Raw genomic sequence first — 26,664 nt, 5'->3', positions numbered from 1 at the left:
CAGTCAGTGCTCAGAACTCATTATTTTTTTATACATTTATAAAATAACAGAGAAGTTTGAAAAAAAATATGTCATATTGGATGATTTCCTTTGGTAGGATATTATTAAGAATAACTGAATTTTTAATGAAAAATATAAATGCACTATAACAATCTCTCACTGACAGTACTTTATTTTCAATTACTATTATTTTGTATATATTTGCAGAAATCACACCTGCATGTACCATATGTAGATATTTATAAAAATGTGGTCAATTTGTATACACTTTTTGTAATTTTGTATCTAAAACACATTTAGAATATTTTTGATGAGAATATATATTCATCAACATCCTTACTTCAAAATGTAATTATTTGAATGAATAAAATTATTCAGAATTGCTTATTTTTAAATATTTAGATTGTTTTCTATTTTTCACTCTTAAACTATACCATAACATATAGCTAATATCTAATATGGAAGTTGAATTGCTTTTTGAGAAAGCTAAATTTTCCATTATATATTCTAAGCATTTTTTTTCCTCTTAAAAAATTTGTTTTGTCTGTTCATATTACTGAACTATCTTACTGTAATAGCTTCAGTTTATTATCTTGGATAGTCTTTAAAAATTTATTCTTAAACAATAGATGGCTTGTCCAAATTTTAACCTTAAGAGTGGGTGTCCTTTGTCTCAACACCATTAATACGTTCTTCATCCTCAAATCCATAGCTGGATTTTGTGTGGATTAACACAGTTGTAAATTCAGTTTCTAACTGCTAACAGGCTCCCACCATTGCTGTACTTCTGCTCTGTTATTCACTCTGCTTTCATCATTGGCCACCTGAGATTCTGAAAACCTACAATTACAAACATAAAATATTATCATAATGTGGTTGTCCCATCCAAATCATCACACACTTCCTACACCAATACTTCCTTAGATTAACGGTCACAGATTAGGTGTCTGAGTGCTGGCTGGGGACATGAGGACATAGGCAATGTGACAAGAAAACAGTGATTTTTCACTCTCACAGAGCAGCATCTGGAAAAAAGGTTTAGGCTCTAGATATCTGTAACTGCTGGAGACTGTGAAGAGATGTAATGCATTTTCTGTATTTTCTCTTTTATTCTTATAGTCTTGGCTACATGTGGCAAAACATTGAAGTCCTGAATAAATTTTTTTTCTTTTTTGTAAGCGTGATTATATCTGCTTTTTGCTCAGTTTCAATTTTTCCTAGATTCAGCTAGTATTTGTTTTGTTGTATTACACACTTACACTCTTGTGGGTTTTTTTGTCATTTTCTGTGTCTTCATCAGTAGTTCATAGAGAACTTACAAGAGGCTATAATCAGGCTCTAAACAAATGTCACTTTACTAGGAAATCTAAAGTTTCAGAATTTAACTGTAGGTCTTAATTCATTCCACTGACATAATTTTATTTTGATGATGTTAATAATTAAAACTGAATAAATTATTTTTAAATCTTGAACCAAGCTTTTATCTAATTTATTTAGCAAATGGACAAATTTGGAATTAGTTACAATTGACTGGAAGTTTGTAAGTAACTATTATGGGTTTTGCAGGTCATTTTCCAAAACTGAGTTGACTTCTATTGTGCTTTTTTAAAGAGTTTCTTTTGCGAGCTCTAGGTCATATCTTCAACATGGAATATTACTCTGTGAATGGGTATGTTTGTGATTATAGATCCTTTTATATATCATTTCCTGAATATAAAGCTATGCATGTAGTTTCTTATTTTTGTACATTTTTATTTCTAGAATTTTACTGAAATCACAAAAGAGAAATGAAGAACCATACAAGGCAGATAGAGATTATCCTTCTGGGACTGACAGATAATTCTCAGTTACAGATTGCAATTTTCTTCTTTCTACTTCTAAATTATGTGTTGAGTATAATAGGAAACTTAACCATCATTGCCCTCACTCTACTGGATTCCCATCTCAAGACCCCAATGTATTTCTTCCTCTGTAATTTCTCTTTCCTGGAAATTTCATTCACAAGTGCTTGCATTCCCAGATTCTTAATCACCATCGTAACTAGGGAAAAGACTATTTCATATAATGGTTGTGCATCTCAGTTATTTTTTTACATATTCTTGGGGGTTACAGAATTTTTCCTTCTGGCTGCCATGTCCTATGACCGCTATGCTGCCATCTGCAAACCTTTGCATTATACATCCATCATGAGCAGCAGAGTTTGTCATCAGCTTGTGCTCAGTTCTTGGGCAACCGGATTCCTGGTCACTTTCCCTCCACTGATTTTGGGTCTTAACCTGGATTTCTGTGCTTCAAATATCATTGATCATTTCATTTGTGACATTTCTCCTGTCCTCCAACTTTCTTGCTCTGACACACATTTACTAGAACTGATTGCTTTTTTCTTAGCAGTGATGACCCTCATTGTTACATTGTTATTAGTAATCCTTTCTTACTCTTACATCATCGAGACAATTCTAAAATTCCCTTCAGCTCAGCAAAAGAAAAAAGCCTTTTCCACCTGCCCTTCTCACCTGATTGTAGTCTCCCTCACTTATGGTAGTTGTCTATTCCTCTACATAAAGCCATCAGCGAAGGAAAGAGTCACTTAGTAAAGGAGTTGCTGTGCTCAATACTTCGGTTGCCCCTTTGTTGAGTCCGTTCATTTATACTCTGAGGAACCAGCAAGTTAAACAAGCCTTCAGAGCTGTGTTTAGAAAGATATTTTCTGCTTCAGACAAGTAATACTATTTATTGAAATAAATAACATGGAAACATAAAAGGAACATTGAGCAAAAACTATTTTGACTCTTTTAGTTTAAGAATTGATCTGTGATATTTAATTATGTGAATCACTTTAGCTTACTGGAGCTTAGAAATTCTTTCCATTCTACACATTCGACTTTTAACTTTCTGTTTGTTAAAGTGAAACCTTTCTACGATAGAAATATAAAATTGAAAAATTTATTTTCTCTAAAAGTAGGATAGAATAAAATAAATGAAGATTTTTGATTGTATTATAGAATATAAGTTCTTGGAGAGCTAGCTGTATCTTAAATAATTTAAATAAATGTACCATGTTTTATCTAAGAGCCATACTCTTTAAAATTCTTAGATAAATTGAACTTTGTCATTATTAAATATGCTTAAGATGCTCCAAGAGACCTTACTCTTTAAAAGAATAGTGTAGAGAATTATTTTAAAGTGATTTATTGAAATGTCAATTTTCAACATATGTACGTCTATATTTATAAAGACAGAGAGAGCCAGAGAGAGAAAGAGAATGATAAAATAAATCTTATAAAATGTAAACAACTGTGACTCAATAAAGGGCATATGAAGTACTTTGTGCTATTTTTAGAACGTCTTTAAGTATAAATTACAAAAATGTGACAAAAAACAGTCTTGTTTTATTTTATTTTTATTTTTTGTTGTTGTTTATTGCAGTGACATTGGTTTATAACACAGTATAAATTTCAGGTGTCATCATTATACTTCTCTTTCTGCATAGATTACATCATGTTCACCTTGGACTAAAACAATCATTCTCACAATGTAATACGCCTTCTTGTTGTGGGCCTTGCTTGCCTTACAAGGGAAGTAACGATGGACTATGGGCTGTACTAAAATTACCAAGTCATTTCTTCACTTGTGAGCAGTTGACTGAGAAATGACTCACAGCTATTAAGTACCCTAAGAATTGACTCATTAAGAGTTTCTAGAATTTCATGTTCAAACACAAGTGTAAGAATATTATTAGAGTTTATTGAGATCTAATATTTTGTATTTTATAAAGAAGCTTGGATGTTACAAAACATGTGGGAAGATTTCATCTGTTTTCTTTGTTAGAATTTTAGGAAATGATACTTTGTTTTCCAGCCATCAGTAATATGATCTTACATTGACTGAAGTTTTCATTTGTTATTTTCTCTCTTTATGAATGCATTTAAAATGAAATATGATTCACCTATATTTTTATTGCTAAAATGATGTTGCTATCTCAGAAAACGATGAGGAATGTATACAATCATCCCTCCAAATTTTTATGTCCCTTTAATGTCATCACCAGGTCTTCGAAATAATAGAAAGCACATCTAAATGTGCTGAGATTCAAACAAAAACTCGTACATGAATGTTCATAGCAGCCTTGTTCATAATGGTCAAAAAGTGGAAACAGCCTGAATGTCCATCAACTGATGAATGGATAAACAAAATGAGGTATATTCATGAAATGGAATACTATTCATCCATAAAAGGAACAAAATACCAATACATTATACAACACGGGTGACCCTTGAAAACATTTTGCTAAGTGGAAGAAGTCAGACACAAAAGACCATGCACATTGTATGGTTCAATTTATATGAAGTGCCAGGAATAGGCAAATCCATACAGACAGAAAGCAGATTAATGGCTGCCAGGGGCTGGAGGATGGGAGTCATGGGAAGTCGTTGCTTAATAGATACGGAGTTTGTTTCTGAGGTGATAAAAATGTTCTGGAATTAGATAATGACGATGATTGTGCAACTTTGTGAATGTACTAATAGCCACTGAATTGTACACTGTAAAACTGTTAAAATGCTGAATTTTACATTATGTGAATTTTACCTCAATAGAAAAAAAGCAGTTTGGGAGAGGAATATAAAAAATTTTAGATTGGATTGGAAGACCTAAAAGCCTTGAGAACCCTCACTTCCTGATTGTCAGCCCACTTTATTGAAATCTTTGTCTTGTTCAGAGGAGAGATGGAAACGTGAGATGAGAAGATAGAATGTGTTACTAACAAGAAAAATGTTGATTGCATAGCTGCTGTAGTTGGTGATAGTGCTTTTTAGTCTAGAAGAATCAAAGGGAATCAAAGACAGAGAGGACTTGAGTTCCAGTCACTGTGCCAGCTCTTAACCCAGGAACATAGGGTGATGGGCTGCTAAGCATAAAGCTGAGAAAAATCAAATGTTAGCATCTAAAGTGACAGATTTCGCTCTCATTGGGGAAAGCAAGCCACAAAGCAGTCGCAATGGAAGGCAGCAGAGAGAAAGGGACGGCGGCACGAGAATGCTGCATGTAGATTGCACGCAAAAGGGTGAATCAGCAAAAATCATATAAGCCTGTGTAGACTTAGATACAATATTAGTAGGTAAAACAGCAAAATAAAACAGTTCTAGAAAAGATGTGGTAAGCTTTAGATTTTAAATCTGGCAAAATCCTTTGTTCAGTCATTATAAAGAGAGTTTCTTAATACATTTATTTTCAATAAAATGTTTAATTAGAAGAGGGAAAGTTTATGTTGTAAGTAAATGTCTAGATAGAAGAGAATTAAAATGAATTTTTACAGTTAACGTAGCTATCTGAAGACAACTATTTTAATGACAAACACAAATTCTTAGATTTTAAACAAGCTTCAAATTTTTATCACTATCTCAGAGAAGTGTAAAGAATATATTATTAACCACAGATAAATAAAGTTTTTCTCTGCCAGATCAGGAAATAAAGGACATTTATACTATGAAAATGCAATAGTAATCTTTATTTAATAAATTTGAACTAGGAAAAGTTCCATTAAAATCTAGACCTATTAATCTAACCTTCATGTCTCAACCTAGTTATATCATGTTATGGATTAATAAGCACGGAAAAGTCAATATTTGAGAATCATCTATTTTCACATACAAACTAGAGAAGATACAGAATTATCTCTATATAATGTCACCCTCACAGACTTCCTTACCACAATGCATTCTTCATTTGGGAAGAAAGTATTAGAATAATAACTAATGACTTACGGGATTTCAAAAACCACTGCAATTTTTTCCACAAATAACAAATCAAAGCAAAGTGGCTTTATAGTGAAAATTGCAATATTTCCAATTCTACTAATAGCACATATTTGGTCCATTAATAAATACTTAGTAGACTATGTTAATTCTAAGCATTGTACTTTAAAACAATATCTCAAAGTTAATTTATGCATTTTTAAGTAGTTTGAAAAATTTCTTTTCATTATCATCACTGAAGGAATAGCACCTCAAAAAAGCAAAACTTTTAATGTATAAAAATCACTACCTTAAGTTAAATCAAGCAGATTTGTTTTCCTCACATAATGATAACTTATTGAGAAATTTAAATGCCACATTTTTTTATTGACATGCTCATAGATGTTTTCGCAAACAACTTGCAAGATCAATTTGCTTTACTTCCTCACAAAGTTCGCTTTTGTTCTTTTGGTCAAAGTCTGGATCAACTCATGGGACTGAACTGCATGTGGAAACAATATCCAGAACTTGACACAGGGTGCAGCATTAAACTTCTTGAGTACATTGAGTAATTGTTTTAAGTGGTGGAAGCTTATCAAAAAGACACAGAGCCAGCTTCATGGGGCTACAGCTGGATACATCTGGAAAAGGTGAGAATCAGATGATAAAGAGAACAATGTATTACAACTCATAGAATAAGATAAAAATATATAAAATTTTTACTTATTTGAAAATGAATAAACGAATAAGGACAAAAAGGCTCTTTCTCATAGTTTATTGTGAATTAACAGAGAAGGAATGATGGAGTTAGAAAATCTCGACGGATGTGAACACTAGTGGGTAAATGGTGAGGAACAGCATGTATGCGTATTCTCAAATGACTACTCAACTATAAAATTAAAATAATCATTGCCAAGACCTAGAAGATAGCACCTTACCAAGTAATAAAAATTAGCTTTACAACAAAAAATAATGGCTAATTATACAGTTAATAAGTTAACAGAAACAAAATAAAAATATATTTAATTAAGACCAAGTGAGGTATGAAAGGAAAATAAAGGAACATAAAACTCCTGGGGTAAATTAAAACGATGGTAAGACAGGAGCCAGAAAGCAAAAGGTAACTGTAAGTAGGACGTCAATAAGATGGTAGAACAGGAGTTCCTGATGCTCATCCCCTCACAGAAACATAAATTCGAACAACTATCCACACACAAAAATACCTTCACAAGAGCTAAGAGTTTCAGGTGAGAGACTACAGCACCTGAGTGGAGAATAAAAATAGGAAGATGCGTGGAAGAGGGTAGGAAGGACAAGCTCACATGACCCGTGTCACCGTTCCTCCAAGCCCAGGTAGCGCAACATGGAGACAGAAACCCTCCCCATGGGGGAAGCAGAGTGAAGTGAGCAACTGACTTCACTATGGACCCTAGCACCAGGTTTGCCGCAGTGAACTCCAGTGCCAGGCCTGCCGCCACAGCCCAAGGCTGCAGGCTGGCACCTGCCCCAGCACCAGACCAGCCCCTGAGGCCCCAGGCTGCAGACCAGCCCTTGCAGCCCCAGCCTCCAGGCCTGCCCCAGCACCAGGCCAACCTCACAGTTCCAGGCTTAAGGCCACTCCAGCAACACACCAGCCTCTGTCGCCCTGTGTTTCCAGGCTCCAGGAATGCCCCCGTAGACTTAGGCTCCCAGCCCCTCCATCAGCAGGCCAAACCTGTGAACCCAGGCTCCATGCCCATCCCCTACAGATCCAGACTCCAGGACCAACACCCACAGTCCATGGCCAGACCTGTCCCTGCGGACACACGTACTAGACCACCCTAATGGACTCCAGTACAGACTGGCCCCCACAGACTGAGCACCAGGCCCATTCCCATGAGCTCAGACGCCAAGCCCAATCCAGCACCTGGACACCCCCATGGACACTGGCTCCAGACCTGCCCCACGGATCCAGGTCCCAGGCTTCCCATAATGGAATCAGATGCCAGGCCTACCCCAGTGGACCCAGGCTCCAGTCCCACTCATGTGGACCCGAGCTCCAGGTCAGCCCCTCGGGACCTAGGCCGCAGGCCTACCCACCTGCTAAGCCAGTCAGAAGGCCAGCCTACCTGAGGACTTCAGCAGCAAGCCCACCCTGGACCCTACCAGAGGGCCAGCCCAGAACCTCTGGGTTAAGCGAAGGGCTTTCCCTGCCAAAGCCAGTCCATCAAGACTGGGAGAGACACCTACTTCTTCAAATGTACAAACACCAATGAGTCCACAAGGATCTCAAATAATCAGAGAAACATAACACCACAAGAGGAAAAACATAAAGCACTAGGCAACAACCCTAAAGAAATGGAGCTGCTCACTATTAGTAGCTTTCTTTCTTTATTTCAAACTATAATACTCCCACCACTGCACGACTTTCATCTCCAGTTTGAAAGAATGCTACTTTTCAATGCTGAGTGACATTTCAATGTTTCAGATATTAATTACTAATTATAATTTTTCTGCATTTATTTGTGGATATAACACTTTAAACTCCACATGTAAAGAAGATTGGAGTAATGATACTTGTCTTAGTTTCTTGGCTTCTACTCCTATATCTTCTTCAAACTTACATATTGATGTCCTGAAATTTTCTTGTTTTAATTTATAGATTTAAAAGCACATTATCTACATTAAGCATAAAATTATTTAATTGTTTTGTAATTATATCAAATATAGTCAACAATTATTAACTTATTAAAAAATGTCACATTACTTTCGTCTCGATAATGACTATTTTAGAGTCTCTTGTGAAGATTTCTTTATTCAGATATTTCTTATAGTGATTTCAGGACATGAGAGCTCTTTGGTGAATGCTCCATGAGGCCATGTTGATAATAAATATGCTTCAAAGTTGGCGAGGAGATGATAACTGCAATTTCTTCTCATCTTCTTTCTCCTTATCAAAATATAAAATCTTAAATATGCTACAATAAGACAGATTATGGTTTATAAAATTTATTACATAAATTCTGAAATGTTTAGACAAAATTATTTTCTTTGATATCAGTAAAGCAATTTAGTAAACAGAGATAAGCAGACACATCTATATGACTCTACTACTCTGTCAGCTTCTATCCATCCAATCACAGTGTCCTTTCTCATCCCTCTCCCACCAAAACTACACTGCTGCTTGAAAGGTTGTGTGTTCTAGTGGATTGAACATGACACAATATCAGAATTCACTCTCCATTGTTTTCCACTTGTGCTCTATTAGTCAATTTACTCAATCATCTTTTGTCTACATTTTGATACAATGAAAACATATTTACAGGATTGATAAGGACAATAATAATATTTGAAAAGAGTTCAACATGTCATTGGTAGATCAAAATGGCAGTTATTTTCAAAATTATGCCAACAGGAATAATTTAAAGAATGTTTACTGGTTCAAACTCCACTTTTAAAATCTAAAATAAGTAGACCCTGAGTTTTTAATCTAACAGGTAATTTTTTCAAAAAATTTTAAACAATTAATTCTTTGTTCTTTTTGTCTGTTAGCCAGTAGACACAATTATTTACTTTCAAAGATAGTAACTAAAAAGATGGGAGCATTATCAGTGGAGGCTTCTTTTCTTCTCTTTTTCTTTCTTTTTTTTTTTTTTTTTCCATTGACAAGCACACTGTTAGCTGCTTCAAAATCTAAGTTCTTCAGGGCCGGCCCCGTGGCTTGGTGGTTAAGTGCACGCGCTCTGATGCTGGTGGCCCGGGTTCGGATCCTGGGCGCGCACCGAGGCACCACTTCTCCGTCCATCCTGAGGCCGAGTCCCACATACAGCAACTAGAAGGATGTGCAGCTATGACATACAATTATCTACTGGGGCTTTGGGGGGAAAAAATAAATAAATAAAATCTTTAAAAAAAAAAAATCTAAGATCTTCAATTTAGGGAATATTTTCTTCAATTTTCCCCTTGATTATAATTCCAATATCTATTCCCTTTTGCAGTTTTTTATTTTTTCCTGTTCTGCTGGTTGAATATCTTTGATATTTTCTTAAATCATTCAGGTAGCCTTGTGTTGATGTGAAGAGTTGTCTTTTTTCATCAGCATTTAAAATTCGGTGTTCCAATTCACTCTTATGCATCTATTCTGATTTTGTAACTCATAATATGTGACATTATGTTTAAATTTGTTTTTTTTTAAATGTATGCCTTTTAGTCGAAGTTCTCTCATGAATAAATATAAATAGTGAATACATATTATCAGTAAAGATGTTTCCATTTCTTCAATTCTGATTATTCCTGAACTCTCATTGATATCTTTGTTTTCACATTGTTGTTTTTATTATTTTAATAGGCCTGGAATGCCTTATTTGGATTAATTTATTTTAATACATCTTTGCTGTTGTTGTTTTCTTTTCTTTATTTCATTCTTAGATTTACAATATTAAGTTTGATTATTTTAGAGGAAGAAATTTTTATAGTTTTGCAACGAGGGAAAACAGCATGTATGAATTTGGTTTGAAAAAAGAAGAAAGAGTTTGATTAAAGTGAGATTAGGATTCAGTATTAAATTTCTTTGAAAAGATTAATCTGACTAAATTATAGGCACAAAGCAATTAAATAAGTTAGAATCCATATAAATATTTAGAGGACTTTCTTCTTTTATTATACTCCAATTCATCAAAATTTCAATTTCGAGAGAAATGTAATCCTCTTTATAGAGTCATAAAAAGCCTGTTTCACTTGCTTATTCCTCAGAGTGTAAATGAAAGGGTTCAACAAGGGTGCAACAGAAGTAGTGAGAACTACAATTCCTTTATTTATGGCCACCTGGTCCTTTACTGAGGGGTTGACATAGATGAAGATGCAGCTTCCATAGGCGATGGAAACCACAATCATGTGGGATGAGCAGGTAGAAAAGGCCTTTCTTCTTTGCTGGACTGAGGGGAATCCCAGAATTGTCCTGATGATGTATGTGTAGGACAGAAGCACACACATGAGGGTGATAATGAGTGCAAATACAGCCACAAGGATAATCATTTGTTCTATTACCCAGGTGTCTGAGCATGAGATCTTTAGGAGGGGAGCTGCATCGCAGCTAAAATGATCAACAGCATTGGAGTCACAGAACTCCAGCTGGAGCCCCAAGGTAAGGGGTGGGACAATGATCATCAAGCCAGACACCCAACAGCAGGCGACTAATACGGTGCACACTCTATTGTTCATGATGGTCATGTAGTGAAGGGGTTTACAGATAGCAACATACCGATCATAGGACATGGCTGCCAGGAGAAAAAATTCTGTTGCTCCAAAGAGAATAACAAAAAATATTTGAGTTGCGCAAGCATTGTATGTAATAGTATTGTCCCCAGTTGATATACTGTACAGGAATCTAGGGATGCAGACAGTGGTAAATGAGACTTCTAAGAAGGAAAAATTTCTGAGGAAAAAGTACATAGGAGTTTTAAGATGGGAGTCTATCAATGTGAGGGTGATAATAGTCAGGTTCCCTGTTACACTTAACATGTATGTGAGAAATAGAAAGACAAAAATCAGGATTTGCAGTAGTGGGTTATCTGTCAGTCCCAGCAGGATAAAAGTTGTTATTGCTGTGTGGTTCCTCATCACTGCCTTGTGAAATCTACCCAGTGGGCGTGTAAAACTCAAAGAGATTTTATCAGGAGGTAGATATTCAAATTCTGTAGCACAAGACTGCCATGTAACGGCCAAGCAAACCAGTCCACATTTATATTCGCCTTTCTCATCATAATCGATATTGCCACTATTGCAATAGCCTTCCTGAATTTTACATGTATGAGCAGCAGATTATTCCGTCGGGATTCATGCTATTGTAAAACAATCCATCTTTTTTCACATAATCTTTACCCCTCAAAGTTTAAGAATGTAGTTTATTGTTTGTAATTCATTACATGAATTGGATTTACAAGTAAATTAGGGGAAAAAAAGATGATGTTACTTCTTGTGTACTTAAACATTCTTTATCCAAGACAAACCTTAGATGTAGGACATAACCAGATAATTAAGAAAATGGATTCTCTTCGATTGTTACTGTCAAAACATTGTTTTAAGGGTAAGATGCATTTCTTCTGGAAAACAAACAAACAACAATGACAACCAAACACAACATGGGATCCTGAGATTTTCCTTTGTCTATTTATTCTTCTCTGGTTGTATTCCTTATTCTGAACTCATAAGTGGTTTGGTGTACAACTGTTTTATCTACATTGTGAGAAAAGGCTGTGTTCAAGATATTTGCGAAAGGAATATCCTCATATACATTCATGTTATATTTCGGTTAACTGACTGTGGTCCCATTTCTCCCAAAATCCTTTAAACTTAAAGTATATGTAATGCTACTAAACATAGTCTTGCAGGCTGTGCCTTTTTTCATTATGTTTTTAACTCCTTTGAAAAGATATTAGTGTTTCCACCTTCTCATCTTATCCCTGCTCAGTTTAACTTTTAACTCTCTGCAAACTCTCTGAGTTTCACTTCCAATCCCCTACTGCTTTCTAACACCTACAAGAATTTCACTGTTGAAGACAATGGTCCATATTTACAGTTATCCCCTAACATTTTTCTTAAAATTAAAGTTTAGTCATTCTTCAAACTGATTCTGTGCCATCATTCTGATTTTTCTCCTAACTCTAGGTCTCTCTTCTTAGTGACCTGCACACTCGCCTCATTCTGTGTTCATCTATGAAATACTGCCCTTCCTCAATATTCTATGTTGAGACCTCTCCCTTCTTGTTTTCTCATTGTTATTCTTCTTACTCCATACTCTCCAACCGTAGTTTCTCTCAGTGCAATTGATTTTATTGTCATTTATATGAATTTCAAAGGCCCGAACATTTCCAAATGAAAAAGATCGCTAAGTATACACCACCAGTTGGATATTCCAAGGGTACCTCATGTGCTATGTGCTCAAAGTGAAATCTTGCTGCCTCCCCAAGCATTTTCCTCTTCTAGTGTGGAATATTTCTTGCAAAGATTAATTGCTTTTTTGTTCCCTGCAAGGTTCTTCATGGACAGGACCTTCCTTATTTCATCACATCATCACTTACAAGGCCCTCACCTCTATTGCTCATAACATAAGTTCCACTAACCTTGACGGCTTGCAATTCTTCGTATTTTCTACACGTTCTCCCCTCTGCAAGGGCTAATCCTATGAGTGACTAATGGCTCTTGGTCTTTCAGGATTCTCCTTAGGTATCAGTTCTTCAAGGAAATCTACATTGACCCACCCGGTGCATGTGAGATTATGATCCTGTGTTATTTCCAAGCACCTGTTGCCTATCCTGTCTTGGAATATGTCATGTTGTATACTTTAGTAGGCTCCTTTATGTTTCTGTAAACTTCTCCGAAGTGAAGGCTATAGTTTATATATCCTTACATTCCCTCATGTCTAGCACCTGTAGGGTGTTTTGTAAATGTGTACTGAACAAATAAAACAGAGTTGTCTATGTGCTGAGACTAAGCTGTATTCTGTAATGCCTATTCCAGTCAACGTGTTCAACATTCTTATTTTCGTGTGTGTTTCAAATTGCGCTGTCATTTCCAGTACATTCTTACACAAAAGGCATAAAAAATCCCAATTCTAAACTTTGTAAATGCTCTTTTTCCAGACTTTTTCTCTGGCCTTTGAACTAGTCTTCACTTTGCCTTTAATATAATTCTCCATCCACTGTTGTTTGCTTGTTGCTTTTCTCTAGTAATCTCTTTCCTGGACTTCTTGTTTTAAGGTACTTACATTTTTTTCACATTGTCCAGAATAGCTCCTTATACAACATTTTTTAGAGATTGAAGTCATTTTACTTTCTGCTTTCTTTTCTTTTTCAAAGCTGAAAAAACCACCTACTGTGTGTCTCTCTTCCAAGAGAGATGGTGGAGTGTGGCATGTTTTCTTTAGTTTTCCCACCTCACTCCCCAACCTCAACACCCTGGCTCTGATGAAAAGTACTGATGTTCTTGATTCAAGGAATTACGCTGTGTAGTTTTCATTAAAATCAGCAGGAATTCACATAGATAATATATATGGAGACATTCCAGAAGTTCAAGAAAATCCTAATATTCTTAGGGTCATTGAATCATTTGAGTCACTAACAAATAAACTCTACAAACAGGGGATTTGTTCTTTCTCTGTTAGATCCCTTGTTGCTGTCTTGACATGAGTACAGCCACGTTTGGCTGGTCCATGAACCTACAGCCACCAACACACAAAGATATATAAAATGACTTTCTGTGTGGTGGCAACTGGCCCTTCTCCCACAGAGGTAGCTACAATTTGTAAGATTACAAGACTCTTTGGGCATCATAGCCCGGGACAGACTGGCCGTCTGTGCAGGGCTAGGACGTTAACCAAGGAGCTCAATGCACGTACACAACTGATAACCATTTGTGCATGACAACACCAAATGCTTACTCTGGAGATTACTCTTACTATATGAGCTGCTGGAAACTGAGGCCTGGTGAGAGTTTCCCCTGTAGGGGGGACGCCTTGCCCAGGACCTCTTTCAATTGGCACTCCCACCTAGCCGTGTCAGTTGAAGGGACTCTCTCAGGTGTAAGGGTATGGATGTTGTAAGTACCTGGTCTGATGTTTCTATCTCGATCGATCTGATGTTTCTCTTTTTCGATCGATCTGGTGTTGTTTCCTCTTTTTATTGACTTATTTGGATGTTATAAGTACCCAGTCTGATGCTTCTTTGTATATAGCTACTTCCTGTATTCTCCATATCTATTTGCTAACTTTCACTTTTCCCCTTCTCTATATAATAAAGTGTGCACTCAGTCAATTCGTTTGAGTTGCAAAGTTCCTTTTTACGTCTCCGATCAAATCCACCAAACCTCTTATATCAGTTGCTATGGAAATTGTGCCAGACAGTAGCATGTATCCTATAATTTTTGAATGAATGATTTAATGTACTTTATATGGAATTTTAACTCAATTTAGAGTTTAATCTTTTAAAAAGTAGAGAAAATTTCGGACAATTTTGATAGCTAAAAGACTTCCTGCAACATCAGGAAGGTTAGAATTGCTGCTAAATCCTGTGATTGTTCCAAGATGCGATCTATTTCTTTTCCATTTAAATAATTTACTTCCCTACCTATACTCTCAAACCTATTTCTCTCCTGCTGATACTCACAGTCCATTTACTAATATAACCTGAAAGTAGCTAATGAGGTAGTCTTCAAGATTCACAGTATTAATTCCATCCCTCTCTTTATGTACATATTAGAAGGTTCATTTAGCTGTCCAGTTTTTTACTCTGTCCAGAACGAACTTCAACGAATAATCTTTTTAGAGAAGCAAATATTTAAGCATAGAGACAAATCACAAACTAACTTTTGGTAAGGGGAAAACTGTGTCCTCCCATTTCTGCACTTTGAAACTGTCATAGAGTTGCTAAAAACTGTGCCATTCAACTGTTTAATGCCTTATTCCTACTCCTCTTTCTGCATCCCCTTGTCCTTCAATCAACATAAAAGAGCATAGCTTTCTAATCTTTATTTGGACTCACAGATTGAGATATAGAATGTAATACCATAGTAGCACTAGATTACTCTCTTTTGCAATGATTCTTAATTAGGAGCCAAGTAAAAGCTGGTGATTCTATTACCCCTAGGACACATTATCATGTCTGAGATTCTTTCATGCAGTGGAACTTTCAGGAGTTTGGAATCAGATACATTCAAAAAAGAATTCTAATTTATTCAGGGGTCCATAACAATATTCAAATAAAGTATAATCTTGATAAATATTATTAGGCTGTGGCTCATCCTACAAAATAGCTTTCTGCTCCATTCCCACAGCCACAGATCTCAGTGCCTTGTGAACAGACTGTTGGTGAATCACAATTACAGTTATTAGAGAAATACTATTATTTAGAAAGGAGAATAGAAAGCTAATTCTGAGTGTCTTATACACAAAATTTACCTAATTATTTGAACTGCAGTTTACTTTTGAAATTTTTCTACCTTCTAACATAATACTTTATCGAAACATTAAATTCACCCAGCTTCCTCTCTCTTTTCCTCTTCAGAAATGCAATATCACCTTTAATTCTCTTTTCTATTTTCATGTTTTATTAAGTAAGAATGAATACATCTTCTCTTTTTTCGTAAGACAAGATTCCTCTCATTCTCCTAGTTTATCTGGGTCTCGTCCTCTCACAAATCTTTCCACAAATGCAATGTAGGCAAAATTAGGACAAAGGTCAAGTTTGCCTCCACAGCCTTTGTTCTCCATCTCACCCACCTAAACTCCCAACCTCCTCTTGACTGACTCCACAAGGTGTACGGGCTGTGCCTTGATTGTGTGGAGTGCTGCACTCTGACATTCTCTTGGGCTCACTGTGTCAGGACTTCTTTCTACCTGGCTTTTGGAAAATTTGAGACAAGCTATTTAAATGGAACTATTGCATCCAGGGTCTATTATTGGCCAAGTACAGGGCTTGGCTCGGGATGATAACACTCATTTAATTTATACAGAAATTCTCACTGTAGTTATTTATTTGATGTTTTCCCTCCTTCTTCCACAAATACTTGTGTTTAACTAGGTTATTTAATGTGTATGACTCTCTGAACTAGTCACGTAGGATGCTTTTCACAGTGTAGATTCCTGAACTCAGAAACACCTAAAAAAGTTTAGCCAGACCTGGGGAGAGGAGTTAGGTGCTAGTGGTGAAATTAAAAATTAGAATACTACTAGTGTGATGATGAAGAGTTTATATGCATGTTAATATTTGAGATCCACCTAGACAATTAAGGAAGTTTGTTGCCCAACCTCGACATCATAGCTTATATCAACACCTTCCTCTCAATCAGTGCTGCCCCCTTATGTCATTAATATTAATTTATATATTTATGTTATTAATTTCAGATACACATGAAGGATGAGTAAAATATTAACTGGTTACTTTTCCCTGTATTATGAGTCTTATATTGTTATCATCTGTGTCCACTATCTGTATTCTTCAGCTAGAGGACAAGACTCTACTTCTATTCATGGAGCAATAACCACTCCTACTCCTTAACCAGCATTAATTATTTATAATAGTAGCTATGAAACTATTTCCTACCTGAAAACACAGTCTCTAGGGTTCCAGCTATTTCTCCATCACTGAATGAAATGGTATCTCCCCAGGAGACATCAATTATTTTATTATATGAATGATTCTTCAGTTTGCTTTAAAACATTTCCTGTATATGACGTGAGTCCTCTGAGTCTGGAAAAATTAATTCATCTCTTCCTATGGATATATGCCTTATAAAATCCCATGGTACATATTGCAAGGTCATGTATAAAGGGACCATTACTGGAAAATGGACACTCATGCAAGAAAACTAAGAAAATACTCTAATAAGAGAAATAGTACAGATATGGTACAACTAAGATGAAGACACTAACAAATCTATTGGACAACATTATACAGGGACAGCCTGTCACATCCACTGACCTCCCAGCTAAATTCTCAAGATTTTCAAGAAATTAATAAATAGTGAAAACTGTTACCTTCCATGACCCTTCCACCCTTAAAAGAGTGGTCTCTTTGTGAGCTTCTCACACTAATCCTCAGCTTATACCAGAAAAGAAAAACACAGTTCTTTGTTTTCAAATTCTCTGAGATTTTCCGTATCCCCTCAATCCTTTCTTTATGCAAATCCTATTTTTACCTTTGTTAGATAAGATCAATTTATGAATGGTTTCTGTTTTATGCAAGTAAAATAGTGGGTAATCATTTAGTCTGCCTTATTCTTTGCCTTGCCCTTGGATTTTGGTTGATCTAACAGCTAATTTCTCTCCCGACTAGTTCGGGGCTACGAAAAAGGCAATAAGAAGAAGAAACTATGAAGTAACTAAAAACGGATATCCTTGCTGTCGTCTGCTTTTTCATACTTCCCCCTCTGAACACACACCAGGTGCAAACTGTCTTAGTGAAATCCTCTTCTCTACCTTGCTGTCCTGAGCAGTGCTTCATGAAGAATAACAAAAAGTGTCTCTTCCTCCTCAGCCATCAAATTACACTGTATTGAGTAATTCAGATATTAATGGAACATGTCCATTGAATTAAGAGATGTGGTGGGGATGGAATAATTTCTGCTTAAATTTTTTATCGTATATTTAAAATTTAGAAAATTTTGACATAGAAGCAATGTAGTATTCTTTTTGGGTATACAATCCAAGGATTTAAAAGCTATATTTCTGTATGCTCCTGAAATTACTCTGCGTGAGTGACTATGTAGGGTTGCAAAAATGTAGCCGTAGGTATGGCCTGAGTTTTACAAAGGGCTATTGAATAGTGCTCAACATGCCTACTACAATTTTTCATATTAAAATTTGAAAAATGTTTAACCACACTGAAGAAGAAAATGCCAACAAATATTTCTTTCTCCTAACTCTCAAAAGAGAAAGTAATTCTCATGTCTACCTTTGTGGTACTTCCTATTTGGTATTTTTTCATGGTTTCAGCTGGCAGCTCCTTGCTGTGTTTAACTGTGTTGTCTTAAGGAACATGTGACTCTGCACTGGCCTAAGGCGGTCATCAACTTACATTTACTGTCCAGACATCTTCTGGAGGGTCTAGAGTTCTTGAGTTTTCCATTTTCATATCATATAAAGATTCTCATTAGAGAATCTTCTTATTTTAAGCCTTGGAAACATTTTCCTTTTTTCTCTGTCATGAAGGGAAGAAGACCTAATGTAAGGGAGGAGAACAAAAGAACTTCTTCTGGGTTTTGGAAGAGCTCTGATGATTCTGAGCAAGGAGTTGGCTTTCCTACTCCAAAAGTAGTGATATTTATGCCCTTCTGCTCAGTCTTCTGGAGGTGCACTGGGATCACCTGAATGAGTAAAGTTAAAGGATCCTCAGTGACCCAGGTTGTAATGTCACTAATGAAACTTTTGCATAATAAACTTCGGCAAAGGAACTAAAATAGGCTACAGGGACACTGTCCTTTGAGACAATGAGATAGAACAACAGCATCAGACAGAGGCCATGAGTGCATCCTACTAATGAGAATAAAAAGCACTAACCTGATTCAATTCCCTACTACACATTCTAAGAATATGGTATAAGAGATTTTAATAATCAAAATATCTTCCTTTACCTAATTTCACATGATACAATTGTTTGCAAAGTATCTATTTAATATGAAAATACACACTTGAGAAAAATTACTATATATTCAGTGATATTGTAGAATGAATTTATATTTTTTTAATACAGGAGCATTTACCGACATTTGAAAAATAGAGACAAAATATACAACAGACACGTTCTTTGTTCTGCCCACAGACAGTGCTTTGTAAGAGCATGGTTACATGGATGACTCACAACAGTTCACCCAATTAAAAACCACTATCTAATGAATCCTGCTTTGAAATATCTGCCTCTGACATTTTGAAATGTGTGTTTAAAAGAAACATCTCAACCCATCTGAGGATTTTTTAAGACCTCAGACTAAGGTTTGGAGGACTAGTTAAGAAGTGTTGCTTTTGGTCAGTTTAAAAAGGGAAATAAAAATTGCAGTAACTGAGAGAGGAGGTGACTGTTTAGAAATCTGGAAATCTTGTGTCAGTACATATTGGATGCTTTAGGAGTTTATGATTTGATGATGTTAGGTCATGGCTCATGATCAATAAGTTTGTCATGAATAAGGAAGAAAGTTCCTGTGGTGAAGGGAAAATGCCCTTGTTTCTGGTCACTTGAATAAAATCAGCTTTTCTCTTTTTTCACTACTTCTTTTTTTTTTTTTTTTTTTTTTTACCATTACTGCTTTTATGGATTTCTTTCTCTAATTCTTATTTTATATTTTAATTAAGGCAAGTGTTTTTAAAAAATTATCATGCATTTTCATACGTGCACACAATACGGTTATATTATTAGTATTTATGTTGTGAAAGACAATATATTATAGGAACGTGCTGTTGTCATGTCAGTAAGTATTCACATTTGGAAAGATTGTGTATACTCTGGTTTTTGGGTGGGATATGCCTGCAGCAGTCCTGCATACATGTCCACACAAGTAAGGGCATGCTGACAGCCGGCAGAAAGAGGCAAGGGCTCGATATAGTCCACCTGCCAGCGTTGATTGGGCTGTTTACCTCTGGTGATTTGGTCTGTCTCCCAGAGAATGGCCCAGGGTATCCGTAAGGAACAAGGAGGGAATGCCTGATAGACTTGCACCGTGTCAGCATAGCGTAGGGGGAGGCCCCAAGCCTTGGCAATAGCCCATAGAGTCCTTCCTCATTTATGTCCAGTCTTCTTGTATAGCCATTCTGCCACTCTCTCATCTGGTACTTCTTCCAGGAGACAGTTCCAAGCTAACACGCCTGCTTGCTGGTTTCCTGGGGGCAGTGTTGCCTGATGTGCAGACATATGATACATTCTTATCGTCATTCCTTGGACCTGCTGCCAGATATCATCCCAGAGTTCTGCTCCCCACAAGGGGCGACCATCAGTAGTCCACTTTTGTCGTGCCCATTGTGCCATCCACAGAGTAAGCCCCTTATAGACTGCCCAACTGTCCATGCACAGACATATTGGATTGGGCTCACAAGTCAATACCATCCAGGTAGTCTGCAATTCAGCCCATTGACTACTGTACCCAGCGCCAGAGTCCAACCACATGCTGTCAGTCAAAGTCTTGATGGCCACTGCCGTTCACGGGGGTGGGGGTGGGGGGGGTCACCCCTTGCAGAGCCATCCATATAGTAGGCCTCTGCCAGGATTGGTCCTTCTCCTTCCCGTACATTTGGCAGGGTTTCAGGCATGGGCACCTAGTCTACTGGGGTTGTTTCCTCTGTGGTGTATGTTACTGGTCCCAGGATGGCATGCAATTCTGTACTGAGGGGACTACTGGTGAGGGTCCCTCATTGTAAGTATGCATGGCACTTTGCCAATGTCTGTGTTTGAGCTGTTCCCAAGTGGGGCTTTTGGAAAGTGTCCCTCAGCCACCCTGAAATGGACAAATGAGTACAGACTGTGACCAGCAGGGAATGGGGTATGACCTCCACTTGTTGGAGGGCCAAGTAAGCAGCGCACAATCGTTTTTCTAGGATGCTATACTGGTTTTCAGCCCCTTTCCACAATTGGGACCAGAAGCCAAGGGGCACTCATTTATTGCCTTGTCTCAGCCAGAGACTCCATCTGAACCCCTCTGGGTAACTGGAAACATCCAATTTGCATGGTCCCTGTGTTAAAACACCCAAAGACTGAATTTGTTTCACTGCTATTTTGGCTTGTGTGAAGGCCTCCTGCTCGGTGTTCCCCTCGTCCCAGATGACACCTTTTCGCACCAACTTATAAAGGAGACGGAGTAGTTGGGCTAAATGAGGAATGAAAGTGTGCCAATAACCTGATAAGCTCAGAAAGATCTGTAGTTGTTTCAGGGTGTTTAGTGTAGGGAAAGCCTGTATCTTATCTATAACAGCAGCAGGAACCACTTTTGTCTTACCAGACCAGACAACACCCAGTGTTTGACAGACACCCAGGCCCTTGTAATTTGTTGTCATGCACCACCCATCCTCATTGGCATAGGTGGCTGACGAGAGAGTGGGAGGCTTCCTGAGGGCCTGAAAAAGACTAAGAGGTTAACATGACATCATCAATATAAGGTAACAAGGCAACATTAGGGGGTTTTGTCCACTGGGCGACATTATAGAGGTGTTGCCACAGGGTGCGGTGAGAAGTGAGCGAAGCCATTTTGCTCATCTCCACCCCTGACAGCAAAATGCCTTCTGCTCCTGAAGACCAATGCATTGTTATTTCCACTTGTGGCCTCTGCTCTCCTGATACAAGGGCTGCTTGCACAGCATTTGCAGGTGTGGATCTGGTTCCCTTGGCCTTCACTCTAGCTGAGGGGGTTAGAGTATTCCCAGGCTGTAGCTGAAGGTACTGTGGCTAGCTTTGTGGATCTTTGTTTTGGCTCCAGCTTCTGCCACGAAGCCAGCAGAACAGCATTTCGTTGCTTCTCGCCTTTATCCAGAGGGGTGCCTGCCGACCCCTAGAGCCACGGCAGCTGCCATGCAGAGTGCTCTTTCCACGCCTCCCTCAGCTTTGGTCGTGCCGCTGTCAGCGAGGAGGGAGGGGTGGGGAGCCCTGGCCACCACTTGCTCCAACGTGGAGCCAGAGCGAGGTCAGAGCCAATGGCTCCTCCTGCAACTACCTTACTTTCGCTTTTGGTTCCTTCTCAGGTTCTGTTGTAAGCTGTCCCATGGTGGGGAGGGGCCACCCCACAGCCATTGCAACTGGCCAGGCTTTTGATTTCTTTTTCTCATCATTTATCATCCCCAGGACTTCCCCTGCCTTCATTGCAAGCCATCTCACAGTGAGGAGGGACCACCCCATGGCTATGGCCTGGGCTTTTCTCACGTCCAGGATTTCCCCTACAGCTTCTGTTGCTAACCATCCCACAGCCAGGAGGGGCCACCTCACAGCCCAGAAGGTTGGTGTCCTGTCCAGAAGGGGACCAGAAGGACACACGGTTGCAATGGGTTTGTGGGCTCGTGCTGAACAAGCCAGGCCCAGGCCCTACACTTGGGCGTTTTATTCTTTTTGTTGTGATTGTAAATGAGATTGTATTTTTACTTTCTCTTTTTGCTAGTTTGTTGTTTGTGTATAGAAACACAACTGATTTTTGTATGTTGATTTTGTACTGTGCAATATTGCTATATTTGTTTATTATTTTTAATAGTTTTTTGCATATTCTTTAGGGTTTTCTATATATAAAATCACCTCATCTGGGAATAGTGATAATTTTACTTCTTCCTTTCCAATTTGGAACTCTATTTCTTTTTTCTTTCCTAATTATTCTGGCTAGGACTTCCAATTCTACGTTATATAAGAGTAGTGAAAGTGGGCATCTTTGTCTTATTCCTGTTCTTAGAGGGATAGGTTTCAGTTTTTCACCATTGAGTTTGATGTTAGTTGTGGGTTTTTCATATACGGCCTTTATTATGTTGGGAACTTTCCTTCTATGCCTGTATTATTCAGAGTTTTTATCAAAAGTGGATGCTGTATCTTGTCAAATGCTTTCTCTGCATCTATTGAGATGATCATGTAGTTTTTTTCTTCAATTTGTTAATGTGGTGTATCACGTGAATTGATTTGCAGATGTTGAAACACCCTTGCATCCCTAGAATAAGTCCCTTGATCATGGTACACGATCTTTTTAATGTATTGTTCTATTCAATTTGCTAGTACCCTGTTAAACATGTTTGTGTCAATGTTTATAATGTATTGTTCTATTCAATTTGCTAGTACTCTGTTAAACATGTTTGTGTCAATGTTTATCAGTGATATTGGCCTGTAATTTTCTGTTTTTGTGTTGTCGTTGTCTGGTTTTCTTATCAGGGTAAAGATGGCCTCATGGAATTAGTTAGGAATTGTCCTCTCCTCTTTGATTTTTTGATTCTTTATTTCTTCTTGATTTGGTTTTGTAAGGTTGTATGATTTTAATAATTTATCCATTTCTTCTACATTATCTAGTTTGTTGGTATATAGCTCTTCATACTATTCTCTTATAAGCTTCTGTATTTCTGTGGTATTATTGTGATTTCTCCTCTTTGATTTCTGATTTTATTTATTTGAGTCTTCTCTCTTTTTTTCTTGGTGAGTCTAACTAAAGGTTTGTCAGTGTTGTTTACCTTTTCAAAAAACCAGGTCTTAATTTCATTGATTTTTTCTATTTTTTTTTTTAGTCTCTGTTTCACTTTTCACTCTGTTTTTTATTATTTCCTTCCTTCTACTGATTTGGGGCTTTGTTTGTTCTTTTTCTAGTTCATTGATGTCTGTTGTTAGATTGCTTATTTGAGATTTTTCTTGTTTGTTGTGGTAGGCCTGTGTTGCTATAAATGTCCCTCTTGGAACCGCTTTTGCTGCATCCCATAAATTTTAATATGTCATATTTTCATTTTCATTTGACTCAGGTATTTTTTGATGTTTCCTTTGATTTCTTCATTGGCACAATAGTTGTTTAGTAACATTTTGTGTTATCTCCACATATTTGTGGGTTTTTCTGTTTTCTTCTTCTTCTTTTTTTTTTGTGAGGAACATCAGCCATGAGCTAACATCCATGCTAATCCTCCTCTTTTTGCTGAGGAAGACTGGCTCCGAGATAACATCTATTGCCAATCCTCCTCCTTTTTTTCTCCCCCCCAAAGCCCCAGTAGATAGTTGTACGTCATAGTTGCACATCCTTCTACTTGCTGTATGTGGGACACGGCCTCAGCATGGCCAGAGAAGCGGTGCCTTGGTGCGCACCCAGGATCCAAACCCGGGCCACCAGTAGCGGAGCACGCACTTAACCGCTAAGCCACGGGGCCGGCCCTCTGTTTTCTTCTTGTAGTTGATTTCTAGTTTTATACCACTGTGGTCAGAAAAGATGCTTAGTATTATTTTAATCTTCTTAAATTTATTGAGACTTGTCGTGTGACCTAATATGTTATCTATCCCGGAGAATGTTCCATGTGCATTTGAAAAGAACGTGTATTCTCCAGTTTTTGGACAGAATGTTGTGTATGTATCTACTAAGTCCATCTGGTCTAATGTGCCATTTAAGGCCAATGCTTCTTTATTGATCTTCTGCTTGGATGATCTATCCATTGATGTAAGTGGAGTGTTCAAGTCCCCTAATATTATTTTGTTATTGTCAATTTCTCCTTTTATGTTTGTTAATAATTGCTTCATATATTTAGGTGTCCTATGTTGATTGCATAGATATTTACAAGTGTTATGTCCTCTTGTTGGATTGTTCCCTTTATCATTATGTAATGCCTTTCATTGTCTCTTGTTACAATTTTTATTTTAAAATTGTTTTAAAATCTATTTTGTCTGGTATAAGTATTGCCACTCCAGCTTCATCTTTGTTTCCATTTGCATGGAGAATCTTTTTCCATCCCTTCACTCTCAGTTTGTAAGTGTCTATAGGTCTGAAGTGTGTCTCTTGTATGCAGCATATACATGGGTCTTGTTTTTTTATTCATTTTTTATTCATTCAGCCACTCTATGCTTTTGAGTGGTGCATTTAGTCCATTTACATTTAAAGAAACTATTGATAAATAAGTACTTATTGTCATTTTGTCACTTTTTTTCTGGATGTTTTAATATTTCTTCTGTTTCTTTCTTCTTCTCTTGCTCTCTTCCCTTGTGATTTGAGGAGTTTCTTTAGTATTATGTTTGGGTTCCTTTTCCTTTATTTTTTATGTATTTATTATAGGTTTCTAGTCTGTGATTACCATGTTGTTCATATATAACAACATATATATATATATATATATATATATATATATATATATAGCAATATATCTTAAGTTGATGGTCTAAGTTTGACCTTTTGTTAAAAGCACTACACTTTTACTCCCTCCCTTCCTTTTTATGTTTTTGATATCATATTTATCTCTTTTTTGTGTATGTGTAACCCTTAACCTCTTATCGTGGAGATAGATATTTTTAGTACTTTTGTCTTTTAACCTTCATACTAGCTTTATAGGTGATTGAACTACTACATTTGCTGTATGTTTGCTTTTACCAGTGATTTTTTTCTTTGATAATTTTCTTATTCCTATTTGTGATCTTTCCTTTCCACTTAAATAAGTCCCTTTAGCATTTCTTATAAGGCCAGTTTAGTGGTGATAAACTCATGCAGTTTCTGCTTGTCTGAAAAACTGTTTATGTCTTCTTCCATTCTGAATGATAACTTTGCCAATATTCTCGGCAGTAGATTTTTACCTTTTGGCACTATGAATATATCATATCACTCCCTTCTAGCCTGTAAGGTTTCTGCTGAGAAGTCAGTTGATAGCCTTATGGGGTTTCCTTTGTATGTTTCTTATTGCCTTTCTCTTGCAGCTTTTAGGATTCTCTCTACCTCTAATTCTCGACATTTTAATTATAAAATATCTTGGTGTGGGTCTCTTTGACTTCATCTTGTTTGGCGCTCTCTGTATTTCCTGCACCTGGATGTCTGTTTCCTTCTTTAGATTAGGGAAGTTTTCAGCTATTATTTCTTCAAATAGGTTCTCTGCCCTTTTGTCTCTCTCTTCTCCTTCTGGGACACCTCTAATAATGGATGTTAGTAAGCTTGATGTTGTGCCAGAGGTCCCTTCGACTGCCCTCATTTTTTAAAATTCTTTTTTCTATTTTCTGTTCAGCTTGGGTTATTTTCCCTACTCTTTTATCTAGATCACTGATGCAGTCTTCTGTATCACTTATTCTGCTGTTGATTCCCTCTAGTGAATTTCTCATTTCCATTATTGTATTCTTCAGTTCTGATCGACTCTTTTTTTGTTTTTCCAATTCCCTGTTGAAGTTCTCACTGTGTTCATCTGTCCGTCTCCCAAGATCAGTCAGCATCCTTACGACTATTAGTTTGTACTCTTTACCAGGTAGATTGTTTATCTCTGTTTCATTGAGTTCTTTTTCTAAGGATTTATCCTGTTCCCTTATTTGGAACATATTCATTTGTCTCCTCATTTTGTCTACTTCTCTGTGCTTATATCTATGTATTAGGTAGATCAGCTACATATCCTGATCTCGGAAATGTGGCTTTATGTAAGAGATGGGGCCCAGCAATGTGTTTCCCTCTCATTACCCATCCCAAATCTTCCCGAAGTGTCCTCTGTGTGGGCTACATGTGCCCTTCTGTTGTGGCAGGGTTGCTTTGGATGTGGGCACACAGGTAGGCTAGGCTGTCCCCAGGTCAACTGGTTGTAAGGCTCAACCATGTGTGGCTGCTATGATCACTTTATTGGGTGGGGCAAGCTCTGGTACTGCAAGCACACAACTACTGCTGTTTTGCTGTTAAGCAATTCAGGCCTGCAGTGTGGCTGGTTGCTAGGCTCAAGGCCTCACAATTGCTGCAGGCCTCTGGTCTGGCTGTCTATGGCTTGCAGCTGTTGGCTCTTCTAGGCACTCAGGTTGGTGGGACTGGCCTC

At 37.3% G+C, this 26,664-nt stretch overlaps 1 protein-coding gene and 1 pseudogene across 1 annotated transcript; one reads left to right on the top strand and one right to left on the bottom strand.

The window, feature by feature from the left end:
* Window positions 1–1,787: 1,787 nt before the first annotated feature.
* LOC131415662 (olfactory receptor 6C70-like) lies at window positions 1,788–2,724 on the top strand (annotated as a pseudogene).
* A 1,062-nt stretch (window positions 2,725–3,786) lies between these two features.
* Window positions 3,787–11,333, bottom strand: LOC131416528 (olfactory receptor 6C2). Its single transcript, XM_058559206.1, has 2 exons — window positions 10,393–11,333; window positions 3,787–3,823 (listed from the first exon to the last, which is right to left on the bottom strand). The coding sequence occupies exons 1-2, from the start codon at window positions 11,328–11,330 to the stop codon at window positions 3,787–3,789; spliced, it is 975 nt and encodes a 324-aa protein (XP_058415189.1). The 5' UTR covers window positions 11,331–11,333.
* Window positions 11,334–26,664: the final 15,331 nt, after the last annotated feature.

Source organism: Diceros bicornis, chromosome 17 (genome assembly GCF_020826845.1).
Source record: "Diceros bicornis minor isolate mBicDic1 chromosome 17, mDicBic1.mat.cur, whole genome shotgun sequence".
Classification (NCBI taxonomy): domain Eukaryota; kingdom Metazoa; phylum Chordata; class Mammalia; order Perissodactyla; family Rhinocerotidae; genus Diceros; species Diceros bicornis.
Note: the sequence above shows the minus strand (reverse complement) of the source record. Positions and strands in the feature narration are given on the sequence as shown.

Coding starts and splice junctions, on each gene's coding strand:
- LOC131416528 (XM_058559206.1), bottom strand. CDS start 11,330: ATGAGGAACCACACAGCAATAACAACTTTTATCCTGCTGGGACTGACA. Junction 3,824..10,392: donor ACATTTCTCTCGAAATTGAA/ATTTTGATGAAT, acceptor TAAAATTCTAAC/AAAGAAAACAGATGAAATCT.